At 38.6% G+C, this 19427-nt stretch overlaps 3 protein-coding genes and 1 non-coding gene across 8 annotated transcripts in view; 2 read left to right on the plus strand and 2 right to left on the minus strand.

Annotated features, from left to right (window-relative positions):
- The first annotated feature begins 1065 nt into the window (after nucleotides 1-1065).
- On the plus strand, nucleotides 1066-1136 carry Trnag-gcc. The gene has a single exon. It is a non-coding gene; the product is annotated as a tRNA-Gly (tRNA).
- Nucleotides 1137-2254: 1118 nt separating this feature from the next.
- LOC119547493 lies at nucleotides 2255-6041 on the minus strand. Its single transcript, XM_037854383.1, has 2 exons — nucleotides 5876-6041; nucleotides 2255-5229 (listed from the first exon to the last, which is right to left on the minus strand). Exons 1-2 carry the CDS (start codon nucleotides 5928-5930, stop codon nucleotides 2255-2257), a joined length of 3030 nt encoding a protein of 1009 aa, XP_037710311.1. The 5' UTR covers nucleotides 5931-6041.
- A 472-nt stretch (nucleotides 6042-6513) lies between these two features.
- LOC119546298 (accessory gland protein Acp29AB-like) lies at nucleotides 6514-7299 on the minus strand. The gene has a single exon (XM_037852486.1). It carries the CDS (start codon nucleotides 7297-7299, stop codon nucleotides 6514-6516), a length of 786 nt encoding a protein of 261 aa, XP_037708414.1.
- A 3161-nt stretch (nucleotides 7300-10460) lies between these two features.
- LOC119548778 (GTPase-activating protein skywalker) overlaps nucleotides 10461-19427 on the plus strand; it is a 43475-nt gene continuing 34508 nt past the window's right edge. For 3 of the 5 annotated variants that reach the window (XM_037856330.1, XM_037856331.1, XM_037856333.1), the window contains exon 1: nucleotides 10461-10953. The gene's annotated coding sequence lies outside the window, so the exon portion shown is untranslated. The remainder of the gene's footprint in view (nucleotides 10954-19427) is intronic. The other 2 variants (XM_037856335.1, XM_037856339.1) reach the window with 2 other exon arrangements.

Here is a 19427-nt window from a genome sequence, read left to right on the forward strand (position 1 = left end):
TAATTAATTTAATGATAAACTGCACCTGTTTATATTTATTAATCTAGAAACCGGTGCCATAAAGGTTGTACAACTTTCTTTCCAAGGTCCCCGGAGGTCACCTGCAGAAACTCGACTTCGAGGAAAGCCAATGAACTCATGGAGGGTTACGCAACCATAAAAAGTGCCGATGAAAAGCGTAACTTCTGTTGACTGTACATCGGTTTTGGGTCTTTGATGACAAGATATATAATGCATGGGCCAGTGAGAGTTGGGTGGTGCGTGAGTGACAAATTACTAGGTGGCCAATCAACAATTTCTAGCCGTCAAAACGCGTGCTCATCCAGTCAAGTGTGCCCAAATGTGTGTGCGTCGGCACTTAAACAATTATTAGCAACTAATTAGAGTATGGATAGCACTAAAGGGCTGAGTGCGGTCGAAGGAGAAAGTGGACATTACCTAGAAGTGTGCACCGAAACTGTCACTTTCTAGAGGGGCACGCGCTCCAAAATCCAAATCTCTCCGGGCGGGGTCACAAGCAGAATCTTCGTGGGCTGTTGGGTAATATCTTTGGGGAGGCAGAGATGAAAGTGAAATGCAAGAATCAGAAGAAAGTCTGAAAAGAAAAGTCTCCGACCCCAAGGTTAAACCTAAAGTATTTTTTTGCCGAGACTTTATCGAAACTTTATGGTAGAGAACCATTTCTCTTTAATATTATCAAATTTAAAATTATCTTACAGAAATTGAATGTATGATTTGTAAATACTTTTTTAAGAATTAATCACTCTTAAGTATTTTCAGAAGTAATTCCATTTTCTCTACTAATATATAGAGAAGACAACTTATCTATACCAAAAATTATAAAAGTATATAACTTACTAATACTAAGATTAAATCAGAAATACACTGTTTTTAATGTTTATTGTTAAAAATAAAGTGATTATCCAGATAAAGGTCTGTTTTAGTTAGAACAGTTGGTGGATTTTAGTTTTTTTCAGATGAGGGCTATTTTTAGACACAGCACACATGGGTGAAGTTGTCTTAGTCGCCGAATCATATATTTGCATTTTGACGCAAATCACGCAAGCATTGGTGGTTCAGTGGTAGAATGCTCGCCTGCCACGCGGGCGGCTCGGGTTCGATTCCCGGCCGATGCAACCAAATTTTTTTCTTTTTTCTTAGTATCCCCCTGAAGCAAACATTTTTCTACTCAGTAGAAAAGCCTAAATAATATCAAAGTTACACCCCTAGCATTATTTTTTATATTTAAAAAAAGCTAAACGTCAAAAAGTTAAAGTCAATGTTTAATTTACTATAATAAAGTTCGTTAACACTTATTAATACCTTAATATATGCAAATTTGTAGTACTACCAACCATTATAAACCGGTCAGCAATAACATATTTGCCCAGTACATTTGCACTCATTTTTTATGCCACATTTGTGAGTATATAATTAAACTAGATCTTAAATGCACGAGCGTAAATGTCAACTGTTTCATGTAATAATGACCAATTGGGCAGCGCACTAAAAACATAAACAAGTAAAAGCTTCATGGAGACATTAAAAAAGTGAAAATCTTTTTAGCTACCTTGGTCAGTGACCAAAAACAGGGGCGGAATCAACTCAATGGGTAAGAAATGTAAATGTTTTTTAATATATGTGCTGTGGGAACTGTTGACTGTTTTATAACTCCTCATTCCGTATAATAAATATTATATTATTTAAGTGTTGCAATTTGGTTCAGGACACTTTCCTAACAGGTTTTTCCGTGAGTAGGCGTACTAAAGTCATCATAAAAAAGCCAAGGTCTTTAATTTAATGCTTTAAACGCGTTATGGACATTACAAACTAATTACTTCACAGTTAGGTAAAGATAGGATAGGGAAATAATTTTTGGTAATTAAAATTATCTTATCAAATCTAAGGGAAAAAGAAACTTTTTTCACCAATACACCCTCATATTCCCAGCTCCGCTCCTGACTTTTAGTGACCGCCTGGCATAAATCACGTTCGGAGGGCCATTCCAGAAGGTCAGTTTTTCAAGCTGAAGCCCAGAAACCGGAAGGGCAAGGTCTTACTCGGTCTAGAACAAGCCGACAAACTTTCCCAAAAAAGAAAACAAATACACATATACCATTTTTATGGGGTTTTCAAAAGTTTAATAGGTCTCGTTTCGGTCTCAACTAAAACTAGAATAAATAACTTAGCGCCTAGACAAGTAACTTAAGGTGGCAAATGTGGAAAAATTCTCAACAATTTAGACCGCAGATGATTAGTCCGTACATTTTGAGGCGAGTGTGCACATTAGGGTTTTGGGGCAGAAGAGCAGGCTCTTGGAGCAGCTCATCTTGTGGCCCTTCATCTGGCCCTGGGCATTCTTGTAGCACACAAAGTAGCTGGATATGGAGGTCTGATCGGGGATTTTGTCGCCCTCCTTGCAGTAGTACTTCCTCTTCTTTGCCGAGGAACCCGAGGAACCACCAATCAAACCATTGTTGCTTTGGATGATGGTGGGTCTGCTGGTGGTGGTGGTGGTGGTGGCCAAACTTATATCCGGCAGGTTTACCACATAGGAGTCCAAGGGATCCGCTTCTATGTTCGACGAGATTCCAGTTGGTGCTGCCTGCTGAGTGCTACCATATTGCTGGAGCAGATTGGCTATACTCTGGGCCTTCAGGGCAGCCTCCTGCCTTCTCTTGGCCTCACTCAGCATCTTGATGGCCTCCATCTGGAGGCGTCTATTGCTATCTATGGTATAGCCACCGAAGGCAGGCAGCACATTACTACACTGGGCATATGTGGGGGCATCGCAGATCCGAGTTTGCTTATTGAAACCCGTGTAGGGTGGACAGGAGTACGAAAGGACCTTGCCATCCTTTTTGCTGCAAACGAAATATCGCGTGCAATCCGTTATATTCGGTTGCCTAACACCCGCCTGACAGGTGATGACCTCTACATTGCCCAGTTCATTTAGGGCAGAAGGTGACTTGGTCATCAGTGGGAGTATGGATTTCTGGAAGACATCTAGGCTGATGAAATTGCCATTGAAGTTTACCAACTGACCATTGGCTGGGGTGCTTGCACTACCCGGGTACTTTAGGCTATCCCCCTTGAAGGGATTTATATTTGGACCACTGGTAAACATGCTCATCTCCATATTGCCATCCGAATCGCTATAAATACTACTGCTCATCGTGGGCCTGGGCATATATGGATGATGGTGGTGCTGCTGATGCTGCTGATGTTGCTGATGGCTATAACTCTGCTCCAGATAGCCATTGCCAGGTGCTAATTGCTGGCTCATGTCGCTGCTGTAGGTCAGTACGTGAGGAAGAGTGTTCCCATTATCATTCCCATTCCCATTTCCAGAGCCACTCTGATAGTTCGCCTTAATCATATCTTCATCCATCTCCATACTTTCGATTTTCTGCGAATTGGGCCGAATGTTCACCCTATCCGCATCGATTTGTCCCGGAAACAGATCCATGGGTCTTGGCATATTCATTGTGGGATAGGATTCTGTGGGTTGGTACACCCTATTGGCATTGTGCTCACCCAAATGGGGACTTGGAGTGTAGTAGGTGGCCACTGTGGCGGTTGAGGGTTGATGCTCGAAGGGTCGGGGAGTGGTCAGGGTATAATCGCTGGCGAACGGGGACTGGGATCCATACTGTGAGGAGTAGGTACTTGGTGTAGGGGTAACCGAAATAGGTCTTCCCGTGGTCATATACTCTACTCCATTGGCTTGACTGGCGGTCACATGCTTATCCATACTGGGATATACCCCCAAGCTATTGCCATATGTATCCAATACCTCCTTTTCACCCGAACTGGTGCTGGATAAGTGCACGGGTATCACATTGTTGTGAATGATGGTAGTGCTAGGTTTGTTATAGCCATTGTTGGAGGAACTTCCTCCCCCAGATGAATGCTTCTTGTGCTGCATATAGTTATAGTTGGGTGTCAGAGGAGGTGGCATGCCATAGTATTGCTGGAAGGGGTTGCCTTGGGGGGACACAAAAAGAGGCTGCAGAATCGGTTGATAGTAGGCTCCATTGAAGCCCGGATTAGGCAGCACTTTGGGCAAGTTTTGGGCTGCTATCATTTGCTTGGATAGCTCCAGAACAGTCTTCAGGGTATCCTCTGATATCTTGGGCTCATGGTCGCTGTACTCGTGACTCTGAACGGGATGACGGTTGGAGTAGGCACCCCCACCCTGTTCCTGACTCATTCCGAAACCGGAGGGCAGGGCAAACATCACAGAGCCCTCGGGACGATTCACCACTATCTGGGAGTTGGCATAGCCCTGACCAGTGGTTCCATGCGAGGAATAGGGCAGGGCATTGCTCAGCATCAGTTTGGTTTCCGGTTCCAGGCGATGGTGACTTAGGTGCTCCTGCAGGCGGGTCTTATTCGAATGTGGTTCTGGTAGTTTTGGCGTGGTTTTGGGTGCCTCTGTGGTACTAGTAGTTGCAATGGTGGTGCTCTGAGAGGTCTGATCCATGGGGTTCATCATCTCATAGCGATTCTTGATATCAAAGTGAGCCAAGAAGGCATTCAACTGATCCGGACGCATTTCCGCCTGGGGCTTGTCTGTTTTTTGGTATGTCTGCTGCAGTCCATCAATCAGTTGGGATAATCTCTGCAGATGAGCTGTGAGATTGGGATCGATGGGTGATCCTGGTTTGGCAATTTCACTAATGCCAGCCACCTGATTGAGTTCTGTTTTTAGTTTTTCCACTTCTGTTCGGTGCTCCACATCGCTGGGGGTGACCTCCTCGCGATTCTCAGGTTTCAAAGCAGTCGGAGAATCCAGCTCCACCAGTTCGCCATCGCCGCTGGAGTCGAAGTTGTGACTGGTGGACATGTCCTCATCCGAAGTGGGTTTCCTCTTGGCCACCTCCTGATCCTCCTCGCTACTTAGAGTGGAATCAAGGACAATTTCCACGGTGCCATCGTCTTTGTGGCTGGACTCGCTCAGCAGTAAACCCGCCTCATCCATGTCGTTGACTATCAAAATGTCCGCATCTTGCTTTGGAGGAGATTGAGTGGAGCTCATTTCACTGGGTGTGAGGCACTCCCAATCCTCGCCGGGCAGGACGCAGCTGCCCAGACTGGACTCGTAGACCAGTCCTTCGTTGCATTTCACCGGAATCCAAACATGCGAGTTGGAGGGCAGTTCCCGGCACTTGTAGAAGGCGTCGCAGCGGGTTTTGTGGGGGCGTGTCTTTTCGGGGCAGGGTTTGCCTTTGGTGAGTCAGTCCGGAAAAGGGGAAATCAGAGTGCGAAAAGAGAAGAAGTAGGCAAATTAACAAGGTGAAGAGCACAAAGAATTTCAGAAATATTTTATTCAGCTTAATAGTTTTGGCCTTCTTAATTTTTAGATATTTAAATATTTGATTCAATTTTTTTTATGTTATGTTAAATTATGGCTTTCTTAATTTGCAAATATTTAAAGATTTGATTTTATTTTGATAAAGACGTTTCCAATTTAATTTCATATAATTTCATAAAGCAATATTATGTCAGTTTTTTTTTGGGAAACATTATATAATTAAAATAAACGTTTCTACTTTAATTTTAAATTAAAATAAACAGTATTCAAGACATTTTTTTCGGGTAATATTATTCAGTTAAAACTAAAATTATATTTGAAAATTTTATTTTATTTTCTCATTTATTTTAGAACAGTTTTACTTTAATTGAATAAAAAGTTAATGAAATCGTAAGCATTAGAAATGTTTTTTAAAATATTTTTGTTAAATGTTTTTCATTTTTGAGTAAATTTGTTTAAAATTTGTACATTTATTAAGGCTTAAAATCCCGAAAATTGATATTAAAAGCAAAGACAATTGCTTTTACTCAGAACACTTCACATTCCAACGGAGTTTACCTTCGGAAAAGTAAAACAGTCCGCTGATCAACGCGTAAACTAGCAGCTGCCTCATCGCGTATCCTAATCGCGTAATCCTTGCGCCCGCAGTATATACTATATAGTCCGCAATCCGTAACCGAAACTTCCGATCTGCTCCGTAAGAAGCCGGCGACACGAATGACTGCGGATCCAGAGCGGACGGCACATTAAATTTTGATCATTTTCACTTTGAGTCGAGCTGCGGTTCTCTGTAACTCAATGGACGATGTGTGAAAAAGTCCGAAAGCGAACAAACAACCAAAGTATATGACGGATTTTCTTGGCCTCTCCTCTCTCACTGCTCGCATTTAAAACGACTGCTAATAATTGTTTAAACAAATAGCTTTTGTGCTACTAGAAAGATCGAGGAATCAAGGAAATTTCACTTTTTTGTGCGTATTTTGTTTGATTAAAAGTGCACTAAAAAGTGAGATGGGTGTATATTTAGTAACCATAAAACGGGCCATCGAGATAAGCTAATGAAGCGCTGATGAATTGAATAAAAAAACGTAAGTGTTACAGCATGCGTTAAGATTTATTATATTTTTGTGGATATACATAAAATTTAAATTTTTCAACGGGAATTTCTTTTAACACATTCCTAATTTATATATGTTTTACTCATTTTCCTCCTCCGTCTGGCAAATGAAGCGGAAAGTATAGTTACACGGATAGTCGTACATTTCGCCATTATATAGGAATACGCAGTTGGAAGTTTCCAATCGAGTTAGACGACCAGATGACCATTTCAGAAAAGGAGCAGGCTTTCCGGTGGCCATAGACAAGTATTCGTCCTTACGGCCCAAGTCATTGATTCCCAGCCAGTAATGAGTGTCCTTCTTGAGATTCGCCTGAATGGCCGTTAGTTCCTCTTGGTCCTTTATGTCCGCCAGGTGACCTCCCATATTGCGACAAGATTTTGAGGCAGAGGACCAATTCTTCTCGGTTACCTTTTCAATATAGAAGTATTTTGAGCCGATTTGCTCGAATCCCAGATATTTAATTTTAGTTTGAACTCTAAATAGTGTTTCTTGCAGGGCTGACAGTTGGCTTTCCAAATCTTCCAGTTTCTCAGTCAAGTTCTGCTGGTTGCTATCCAAATATTTTTGTTGGTTATCCAGGGAGTTCTCAAAGGTGGTTTGTTTTTCTTGCAAGGCAGCCAGTTGACTCTCCATCGTGTACTGCCTTACTAGGACCTCATTGGATTTGCCTTTATCACTGGGATTCCTCTGATCGTGGGGTATGGTCAAGCGATTGAGGACCGGGGTTAAAACACTAAGGCAGAATCCCCCACATTGGTTGGGAGGGTCTTTTAGAGGGCAAAAGGATTCAGTTTCTGCCAAAACTTCACAGGAGTTCCAAGCAAGAAGCCCACATATCACAGCGAATGCCAATTTTAGCATTTTAAACACTTATCACCTGTTAAAACGAATGTTCTTAATGCACTGAGCATTCGTTTTTATACCGAATACTCTTATTTGTTTAACACAAAAATCGCACCACTGATTAAAGCTTAAATAAATTCAGTTGGGTAATGAATATTGATGGGACTGCTTATTTATATCCGGAAAAGAACAAATTACATTAAAAAAAGAAAGCATTGATTGCTTCCACCAAAAACTGCCCCTACAATTTATTTAAAACTTTAAGGAACTAAAAGTTGCAATATAAAATATAGGCATACAAGTTTTAAATAATCTTTTTCCAAGTGTTAGGAAATTTATATAAGGAACTAGCCTACCGGCGACCAAAGATATGTACCCTCCCTTTTTACCGTATCGTTAATGCCAGTCCAGTACCAAGTGCTAAATATATTTGTTATATCGTGAGGATCAGAAAACAGGCCATAATGCAGAATAAAATTATTATTCGCGGTCTTTTTTAAATGCAGTTGGCTACTCCAATCATGATTCTTCTTGACCAAATCTGGCAACTCTAGTTTAACACATAGGTTGGCAACATAGCGAGTGCACCCTCCACCATAGCGAGGGCACAATCCTTATATATTTTCATTTTGGAACGGGTTCCTTTTTTTATTTTTGGGTTTTCTCGCCATTTTCAGGTCCTTTTCGATAAATTAAGATATATAAATGTTAGGAATATAAATCTCTATTGAAATATGAACTCTTTTCATTTGACTCTTTACGAGATCTAAAAGAATTTCAAAAATGCATGTGCAAAATCAGCTCCTCACACTTTGGTGAATATCGTCCACTCGCAGAGCACATGTCACAATGAACGAATCACCAACTTAAGGGAAGGAAATGTGTTCAAAATATGATTAACAGTGTGCCAGCCTGAAATCAAGCCCATAAAAAATGGGTCCGCTAATTTATTTTAAAGTACACTCCACTTATAGTCTCGGTATAAATTAATAACATAACATAAAATTCCATACCCATTAATAACATAACATAAAGTTCCATACCCACTCCCGATTTCTTTTGTTAAATGCAAATATTGAAATTTGAAAGTCCCGCCACTAGTGTTGAGAATTCCGAAAATGCAATCGACTTATCGATAGCATGAGCTTCAGACTTCCATCCCTAAATTCCCCTGCATTTATAAACACTGCAAATGCTTCTTCTTGAATCCGCGGCAAAAAAAAGTGCACAATCCAAATGCTCGAAAGTAAATAAACATATTGTGAAATTATCAATAAAGGCGCCAATCATCGCGAAAAGGTTAATAAATGCGAAAGTTATTTAAGTTCGAAAACGAGGGCTGTGCGAGAAATTAGGCCACCAAATTGTGCTCTTCTTTTTCTCGGAAGCATTAGAAGGCTCGTCACACACACACACACGCACCCAAATGCCAAATCAAAATCCTAATCCAATTGCCAAAAATAAACACTCCTATTTGTCAGGCCTAAAAGCGAGTCGGATACAAATGTTTATATTCAATAAATCGATATTTGTGTCGCCAATTTGCGCATTTCAATAAAGTGCTAAGCGGAGTAGTAAAATTAACAACATATTCGTTGTCTTTTTTTTATTTACGCACACAGACTCAAATGGAGTGTGAGAGAGACAAATGGGAGAATAGAAAAGAGGGAGAGAGGGTTGTTGTTGTTGTGCTATGCGACGTGTTCCGTTTATTTTTTAATGCTCATGAGTGTGTGTGCGGGAATTTCTGTTGCGTGAAGTTGCAATACAAAAAAACCACGTGTGAAATATTTTGCAATTTTCTCATTTTATTTTGCTTAAATTTAGTATCTATTTATAATAAGTAAAAAAGAGCTGCTGCTGTCAAAAGGTGTTTGTTTGGTCAACAAATTTATAGACATTACCAGACGGTTTTAACATAAATTAAACCGGCAAAATTAGCATTCGTATTTTTCATTATCACAACCCATACAAGGGCATTGAAGAAAGAGTGTAAATAAATGGAAAGGAAAAGAGAGTAAGAAAGTATTCAGCAGATTCTCCTCTCCGACTTAAATTTTACCTACCAATTATTCATTTATTTTATTTAAAAATGATCATTTGCAATAAATTATTGCCAAAAATTAAAAATTACTTGAAGAAAGTTCTCGAATGTTAAGAACCAAAAGCACAAAGTGAAACTATTTCGTTAAGTGCACTCCGAGAGGGGGCCACCTTCTTCCCCACACACACTTGCGCACTTGCTGCTCTCTCTCCCAGTACCCCATTCTTCTATTCCCCCACTTTATAACGGTATTAGGCGCTCTGGCTATCGTCACCCCGAAAAATTCTTTGGGTTTTTTGAAGAAATTTCCAAGCTTTTAAATACGCTGCATTGCTAATGTCTTTTGTTTTGGAAATAACAAGTTATAAATATATTTGATGTTTATATTATTTTGTATTTTTTATGGTTCAAACTGCCACATTCTCTCTAACTTACCTAAATCTCACTGGTTCGACATCGAACCTGAGACGTCGCACAGTGGGATAATTTCAAATTATTCTGCTGATCAATGGTTTAAGGAAAGTGGGTCCGACATATGATATGCACATTTTTACCTAACTAGTACTCCCGACAATTATTTAACTTATCGTTTAAATTCGTACTTTTTGCACTTCATCAAAAGAACTAAGTCCTGCAGAGGTTTTTAAATAAATCTGCGCATTATTGGAAGGCTATCCCATTTACTACCAACTCGGAAATCCACGAAAGAATATCAATATGTCCTATATACAAGGAGATTAAGAAAATCAGCTAGAAATGTACTAACAAAAAAAAACGACTACTCGACTAACCCATTAGCAATAGTGTATGCCCAAGGCGTTTAAACAGAGTAAACCCCCTGGATCTAACTTTCATATGATCTTTATAATCATAATTTGTGTCAACAATCTGTCCCAAGAACGGATTCTAATTAAAAAATTCATTTTTTAAAGATTCAAATTCGAGTTCATCTTATATTTACAAAATTATGTACGAAGGTGTAGATTTATTCTGTATTGTAAATCAAAAATATCTTACCGGTTTTATCCCACTGTTCGTCAAACCTTAGAGAGCGCTGTTCGAGAGAGGGGTTCGAAGACGAAAATCTATTTAAGCAACCCGCGGAACGCTCTCTCTGTTATTGCTCGATAAATTTTCGACCGCGCTGCTTGTGTTTCGGTTCCCGTTGAAATAAATAAAATAAGATATATAAACAAAGAATATGGATATAGGTCGAAAGAAATTCATCCGCTAAAAGTATATAAAATAAAGGATTTTCGGATCTTCCCTTTCGCTCTCTCACTCTTCCGCTCTGTGCGTGCGTGTGTGTGTGTAAAGGCCAAAGAGCGCCCCACCGCCTCCCCAGCGCCGCGCCCCCTCTGGCAGAAGATTAAATTGGGTAAAAAAGAATATATATCCTGCTCTTTTAGAATTTACCTGTGAAAGTGAAAACGTGACAACACGATAAAACGAACGAGGCAAGCAAAACAAAAAACGAGTGCATAAAAAACAACAACGAAAGGAGAAGGAGAAGAAGAACAAGTGCAGCAATTCTGAAAAAAGAGAGAACGGAACAAGAACATAAAAAAAGTAAAAATAACCAACGAAGGAAGGGCAGGGAAAAGAAAAACATCAGCAGACACTTACAGGTAAAAATTCTCTTTATTTGTAATATTTTTTTTATCTCCCTCTCTTTTCTCTATGAGAATTTCAAACTTTATTTTTTTTTCGGTATCTTCTCTTTGCCTATGATTCATTTAGTTGCCGATAACATTTTGCAATTCACATGGACTAAGGTTTCAATCATAAAATGAGTTTTGCGAATGATTCATTCAAAACATTCATCGTAAATTTTATTCTAATTTTTCCTTTCCCGAAATCCCACTAAATTTTATAAGCCTTAAAATTCCGTCAGTCTTGGCTTTCATGTGCTCTTTTATACGTAACTGATTAGATAGACGTTCTTTTTACGTTCAACCTTGCACAATTTATGACGGAAGCAAACCATTTTTACCAAGTTGATAGTGGGTGAAAAGAACTTACCAATTTAAAACGTTATTTATTTATGCCTTAAATATGCTGCAAGAAAAGAAGTTTAGTTATTTATGGAATTATTATGGGGATTATGTTAAGTTCATAGCTCAGTGTGGCTATTTTATTGTTACACGCTAGTTACGTTGAAATTTATGATATTTAATGTGCCTTCATAAATTTCGTAGTATTACATGGGGATGTCCATATACAGCTGTGTTCATTAAAATAGCAGTGCGTCAGAATCGAAACTATATAACGGTATAATAGCATAGTCCTTTTGGTTAGTTAATCGCTAGTACATTTTTTTTGTGGAATGGATCATAGAGATACAAAACAAGCAAAACCCCCATTAGATTTGGTCTGTTTGTGGGTTATTTTCTTATTTTTGCACATGGGCACAACATTTTGGCTGTTCACTGAAATAGCAGTTTTTGATTTTCTTCCAGGAAAAGTCCTGAAAATGTTTGTTTTTTGCTGAAAATTGGGTTTAATGAAGACCATTATTATAAGTTAAACCTTAATACACTAAAACTATGGAAAAAAATTAACTGTAGTGGGTAGAGGACCTCATTGCTTCAAGGGAGAAAGGAAAAAATGATTGAGCTTAGAAAGGAGGGCAAATCGTATCAATATATTCAGTGTCCCTTAAAATGTCCAGCCAATATGGTTTACAATGACATAAACTATGAACCGAAGCCCGAAAAACGTTATGCGATAGGGAAAACCACAACTGTAGAGGACGTACGCAACGTGCGCTTCAGCAAAGCTTATCCTTTTGCATCCTGTAGGACTATAAAAGCGGATCTGAGCTTGGGGATCTGTGATGGCACTATTCTCCGAGGTCTGTAAGATGAAAATTTGGATGCTAGAAGTCCACGAAAGGAGCCATTACTTGGTAAAAGACACCCCAAAGATAGGTTGAAGTTTGCCAAAAGCCACTTGAACTAGCCACTTTCAGAAGGTCGATTTATCCTTTGGACAGATGAGTCTTAGCTGGTGTTTTTTGGTGGAACAGGTTCATAATAGTATTTTCGTCGACCACCAAACACCGAGTACCACCCAAACCATACGATCAAGACCGTTAGGCAGGTGGCCTAAAAATCATGGTATGGGCATGTTTCTCATACAGCAGTGTGGGCCCCGTAGGTTCGATCGATGGGATCATGAACCAACATGATTACGTAAATATACTGAGAAACGTCATTCTGTCATATACTGATGATGAAATGTCCTTAATATGGACATTTTAGCAGGACAATGATCCTAAACACTCCAGCAAATTGACCAAGGAATGGTTTAGCAAAAAACAAATTGAAGTAATGCCGTGTCCAGCATAGTCCCCGGATTTAAATCCGATTGAGAACTTATCGGGGGACATAAGCGTTATGTTGCAAAGAAATCCGCGACTTCTAAGCCGCAGCTTTGGCAAGTTGTGCAGGAGGAATGGGGTCAGATTTCCCGCAAACGTTGCGAGGACTTGGTGGACTCCATGCCACGTAGGTGTTAGCCTGTAATAGCAAATAAAGGCTGTACAACAAAATATTGGGTCGTAATCAAATCGATATTTAGTAGGGTTAAGTTATTTATGAGCCATATTGAGTTTTATCATATTTTTCTTTTAAGACTGCTATTTCAATGAACACCATAATTCAGTTTTTCTTTTTTGTTATTATCCATATTTGCTAAAATATTGAAGTACCCAACAGGAAAAAACAGCTAAATTATTTAAAAATGAATAATTAAAACTGTTGTATCTAAGTTTTGTCTCAATGTTGTGTTTATATTAGTGTTTTTCGATTTAACACGTGCAGGTCGTATGCACTGCTATTTCAATGAACACAGCTGTAGCTGCATATAAATGTGTGGTTTTTTTTAGACTGTAAATTCCCGAATACAAGCACAGATAAATATTTTATGTCTTTCTTAATAAGAATTTGTTATTACTTACTTCCTGTGACTCATCAATATATACAAAATGATTTGGGGTTTGACAATTTACGACTATTAAATGGATATCCTTTGGAGTTATTAATTTTTTGTTTGTTTGTACTCAAAATAGTTGTCTAATCGATAAGTATCGCGCTTTGGGCCATACAAATTACCTACTTTATAACTATAACCTTGCTCGCTGAAATTCAACGAAAAACCAATGCAATTGGCAAACATTGCCCAATAATTCAATTTCGGTCGGGTGTAGTATCTTATCTTTGAGGCAGATTGGCCCACTAAAGAAACCAATTAAATAGGAAAAATAGTGAAATATTAGTAAGATACCTTTGGAAAATTGAATGTTTATCTAAGTACTTTTGACTGCCAATGGACAAATTGTATTTGGGTAAACTGTCTGTCAGCTGGTCCCATCGAATCGTTCGCTCACGTGAGTTTACCGATACAAAACGACTTTTCAAATTTGCCTCACAAAATCATAAAAAAGCAGTCATGCAATTTACAGATCCGGCAAGCGAGCCAGCCAGAAAAAAATAAAACCAAAGCTGACCGACTGGAATCAGAATCAATCGATTTCAATAAGTCAACGTCGCTTTGCACCCAGTCTCACATCCATCCATAAATCTATCCGTTTATCCAAACGGCACAGAAAAAAATGAGATTCTTTAAGATAAAACGAAAAGTACGAAAATAATTTTACTTATCATGATACATTTATTTGGACTATATTTATTTTTTAGCATTTAATAACTAAACTACATATATTTTTAACACTAAACATAAAATATTTGAGTTAAGGTATGATTTTCAAAAGACCTCCTCTAGGCAATCGATCCTAGCAAATTGGAATTTTTTCCGCGTGCACATCCATCCATATCACATATTCAGCATTATGTGTACGTGCCTAGCCGACGACAACGTGATTTATTTGGTGATTCACTTCGATTATTGTCCAAGTGCAACCGACAAGTATCTGTCTATAAGTCTCACAATAGTGTCAGTCACTTGGTTCATTGAACTCTGTCAAAGGGTCTGAACTTTATTGAGAGTAACCAACTAACCCAGTGCCTCCAACCCTTGGCAACGCATATAAGGTGGGCAGAAAATCAATATTTTTTTCGGGCAAATCGGGTAAATCGCCCCTCTAAAATCGCTTGGCTCTCACCTTTGCTATGAGTTTATTTTTGTGGGCACGAGAATGTTGCACAAAATGCCAGCTCGTTGGTCGTAAATCTGGCTGGGGTTGTCATGGGACCTGGTTTATGTTAAATTACCTGAAAATTAATTGTTTCTGCTTGCTTTTAAGCAGACAACAATATTTCGAAATCTGTCCTCTTTAGCGGACGATTATGTTAAGCTAGGTTTGTATTATATTACTGAAGTTAACACAACAGAAGGTCTTGCAATAGGCAAATAGGACATGATCCATTAATACCTAAGTAAATAGTTTAATAAAGTTAATAACGAGTAATGATGTTTTAGAAAATCCAAAATAAATAAATCTCAGATGTCCACAAAATATAATTAAAAAAATCTTTAGAACATTTTAAAGTTGAGGTTTTCATTAGATAGCAATGTCTATAAACACTTTTCTTAACGTTGCTTTCCTTATAAAAAAACCTGTTTGTTTATTTATACGCGATTTAGCGAAACCTCGGCATTTTATACCAACTCCAATTACTGCACTGAAATTGGATAAGACTATTTGTCATATATCCGAGATAAATAAAATTATTAAAAAAATGATAGGATCGCTGTAGATCAGTTCTTATGTAATTGATTCATTTTGATCAAGTTTTGTCTATTTTTGTATCCATTTAATCGTGTGATATCAGTTATTGGACATGATCACCTGATGTTTTATCAGGGAATCTTCACACATCGGACCGCTTCATTTTATGGAAGGCTAGCGAAACTGAAAGCCCACACGCTCATAAATCCTAATCAAATTTATTAAATCAAGTACTGGCCGCGATGTGTTAATGACAGAACAGAGGAGCGAAACAAAAATACGCCCACCAGATGGATTTCCTACACTCGAACATAAAAAAGCGAGACTAAAATAAAATTAAGTATAAAACGCTGCACATGAAAGGCAATCGGCGCGATATGAGCGCACTGCTCCATACATATATATAAATCCTATATAGAGATCCAGATACATGGCGGGCATATGTAGTTATACCCGAGATACCAAACAATCAATTTGTGCTCGACTTGGGATATGACTTTGTCGTTGGCTCGTTCGGTAATTGTGGGGCATTAATTTGTGCAAGTAATTTCATTGAGCCCGATCTCGATTGTTGACAACAACTGCAGGGGCGAAAATAAAATATTTAACAGATGTCCGCGTAGAGCTGTTTGCCGATATCTGACGGTTATTGGATATAAGTTAATAACTGGCCGCAGGGTAAATATCTATACACTTCCCCCATTGATTAAATAACCTTGATTTTGCCTGACATCGTGTTGCCGTGTTGTAAACGTTATCCGTGCCGGATAAGCGGTAAATCAATAACCAGATCTGGTTATCAGTTGTTTTTTGCCTGGTAGGACGTGCTGTAAATGTAAGCATATCGAATGTAACTCAATTAGGCTTCGCCAAAAGGGGGATAGCTGCCGAACAACCAGAGTTGAATATCAGAGTAGTTGGGTTCATTAGTTTTGTCTTTTATCTTAACAAATTAAAAATGAAAGTATAAATATTTAGGTATTTCAGAAATTATGACTGGATTAGTAGAATTTATTTGTAAGAATATTTTATTTTATGATCCTTTGATCTACATATATGATCTTATGATCGTATGATCTATATGATCTTATGATTTTATGATTTATGATCTTATGAACTTCAAATATCTAAAGTCGGATAAGGGTTACTAAAGGTATATATAGAAACACTCAGCCTTACTTATAAATGCAAATTCACTTTATATTAAATGGTTCATTGTGCTCTTATCCGTTGTTACATACAATTGACTAAGTGCAAGCTGACTGCAGATCCCTTGTGAATCTATTTTGAATTATACTTATCCGCTGGCTTCTCGAGTGGGTGGCCACTTTAGGGGGCTGATAACAACCTTAGTTTGTGTCCAGAGCGCAGTGTGGCAATTTATCCGCTGCGACAATTTCCATACTTAAACACCAGTAATGCCCCCAGAGACGTTCACATCGCTCTGGTCGCGTTGTCACTCTTCATTGAGATAAGTTCAATTCGCATAAAAGCCACAGTTGGTGGGGACTGGCTCGAAAACATCCGGCCCCAGTCTTTTGTATCTGAATCTGCGACCAGACCCCAGGCAAACCAGTAATAAGCACGCAGAAAAAAGTACCCAAACTGATGTGATCTTAATTGATACACATTACATTTAATAAACTTAAATGCAGTTTTAGTACCTCATTTTTCTAAAAGAATTTAATAATGATTATACCCTCAATACAGTTACTACACCTTGAAGTTCTTTTAGATCTGCAAAACAGTTCCTATCATATTCTGTTGATCTTAATGAGGACCTGGATTCCTTGGCATTATTTTTCCCTGTGCATCAAAGCAGTTCGCCTCGACAATGGGCCGCGTAGTTCTCTTTTTTTTCGCCCATTGTGTTTTGCATACAGGCGTTTATTTTATTATACATATTTGAATAAAGTGAATTACGCGCAGAGCAGAAAAAAAAAGGAATGAAAAAGGTCCCAGACGCCAGGTTCAAGCAATGTGTGCTGAACTCCGCCCGCCGACGCTTAATTGAATTGAAAAATGAAAAATGAAAACTGAACACTGAAAACAGAACCCAAACCGGACCGAACCAAATAGAATGAAAGCGAAACGATTCCTGGAGAAGCCATCAACGGAATTCAGGTTGTGCGATTTGCGAAAAATTCTTGAGCTTCGATTCAATGTCTCCGGGGTTCTTTCGGTATGGCTTGAATATTTTATGTCTGTTGTTTATTTTCCCTTGGCCAATTTGAAGCGCTTTCGATCGCTAAGTGATTCAATTATTTGGTTTTTTCCCCAGTTGTGCATATCGCCACCGGGATAATTCAATTCAATTTATTTCTGCGTGGGTCGGGTTCGGTGCAGATTTGTTTTAATTAATAATTTGTATTTTGTTTGCCGTGCTGTGGATGCAAATTGTGATGCTTCCGGAAGTGTCCGTCATGGCCACTAATTATTCAGCATCTGCTTTGCTTTCCTCTGCTAAATAAATTTAAATTCCCACAGCACAGCTATGTAGATAGTTAATTTAATGTGCTATTTATGGACAGGGAAAACAATTACCTATCCTTAGATTTTTTAAAGCGGAGGAGGAAAGTCATTTTTAAAAATACTGTTTTAAATAATTTGGTTTTTAAGTATAAAAATGCTGGTAATTATTTAATTACTTATTTTTTCGGAATATTATCCACATAATAAATAATGGTATTTAAATGGTCCCATCGCTTGTAAATCCGAGTTCTTTAAAGTACACAGGTAAATAAAAAAAGAAAGTAAAATTCTCATAGCAACATTAGGACCACTCGATAATTAGTACATAAAAAACCTTTTAAAAGCAAATAAAATTATGATCTTAGCATTCTTGTGTGAAAACCGACCACCTAAAACCTAGTATATATATATGCAAATGTAATCATAGCTAACTATTTTATTATCCACGTACTTAGAGGGGGTTTCTTGGAAAATATTCCATTACAAAGTTGCAATTGACGCAAAACTCCTGCATCGCAAGTTCGGCTTTGTTAATTCTGCGTGTCTATGCAATTAGCAGGTCTTTGTCTGCCTACGCATCCATATTCCGCACTCAATGGATATTTTGGCGAACGTGATCGCACAATAAGAAGGCGGTATTAGACGGTTAGGAGAGTTAGCAAATCATGAACACGCCCACCCAACCAACCAACCGAACCGAAAGAAATGAACTCGGCCGCCGGCTGACTTGGCCGAAATTGTATAAAATGTTAACTCGTGCCTAACCTAAAATGGTATTGTATAATAAGCGATACCGAATTACACAAAATGCACGGGTCCACAGACACTGGCACGCAAATGAACACGCTATAAATATTTAGAAACAAGCCTCCCATTGTTTACAAAGGCAAATCACAAAAACAAAGTGAGCGCTGAAAAAGCGAGCAGAAAAGCGGCGATAAAGCGAATCGACTCGAAAAGCACGTGACGCTTTTGGCGGCTAACTTGGAATCGAAACGCGAACCCAAACCAAAACTCGGCTCTCGAATATCATTGGAGTTCGCTGGAATGCCACAACAAGTGTGCGGACATTCGCACCGCCTTAAATGAGACTGAGAGACTGACTCATAAAAATGGCTTAAATACATTTTGGCAGAAATTGGCGAAAATATGCCATGTAGGTACTCTTGAAAATATATTTATATAAGTGAGTAAAAAATATATATGATGCCATGATGATGGCATCGAACCGGTTTCCCCCAGCTAGCGATAAGTTCAATATAGCCGAATGCACATCGATGATGAAGCTACAGTAGATATAACTTATATCTTTTGTGCCTATGAAATGTTTGTGATTCATAAGAATAAATAAAAATGTATATACTCAAAACGAAGATTAAGTTCATTGAACTTTGTTTGAGAAAGTTCTAGCTTAAAAATGTTTTCTGTTGATAGCATGGTCACACTGTAAAAGGGATGTGTGACCAGCTGTAGATGCCATGTTTCATGATCGATTAACTTGAATTAGAAGCAATTAGTTTTATAACTTCGGTTACATTCAGTCGATATCTACTGTATGTCGATGATGAAGTTTCTCTACAGCCGCCTATCAAGTGGGAGGAGTACGATCTGGTCACACGCTTTGAGGTTGGCCATTGCCAAGATTTATAATTCAGCCAATGTCAGCAACTGTTGGCGCTGGCAACTATTTTTAGTCAGCGGACCAGGTCCGACTGATAGCTCGTGACACAGTCCCCGAAGTTTAAACTTTAAACGCTTATCAATAGCTGCCGAAAAAGAAATATTCAATGCTCGATGCTCACATTTTGCAAAATCAAAATAAATTGGCCGTCGCTTATCAGCTGACTTTTAATGCTTTCCACTTTGCGGCTATCTTATCGGCGAAAATATAAATATTGTGTGTATTATGAATATTTTATGCCGTCAACGCCTGTTCTA

This window comes from Drosophila subpulchrella, chromosome 2L (assembly GCF_014743375.2).
Source record: "Drosophila subpulchrella strain 33 F10 #4 breed RU33 chromosome 2L, RU_Dsub_v1.1 Primary Assembly, whole genome shotgun sequence".
In the NCBI taxonomy this organism is placed as follows: Eukaryota; Metazoa; Arthropoda; class Insecta; order Diptera; family Drosophilidae; genus Drosophila; species Drosophila subpulchrella.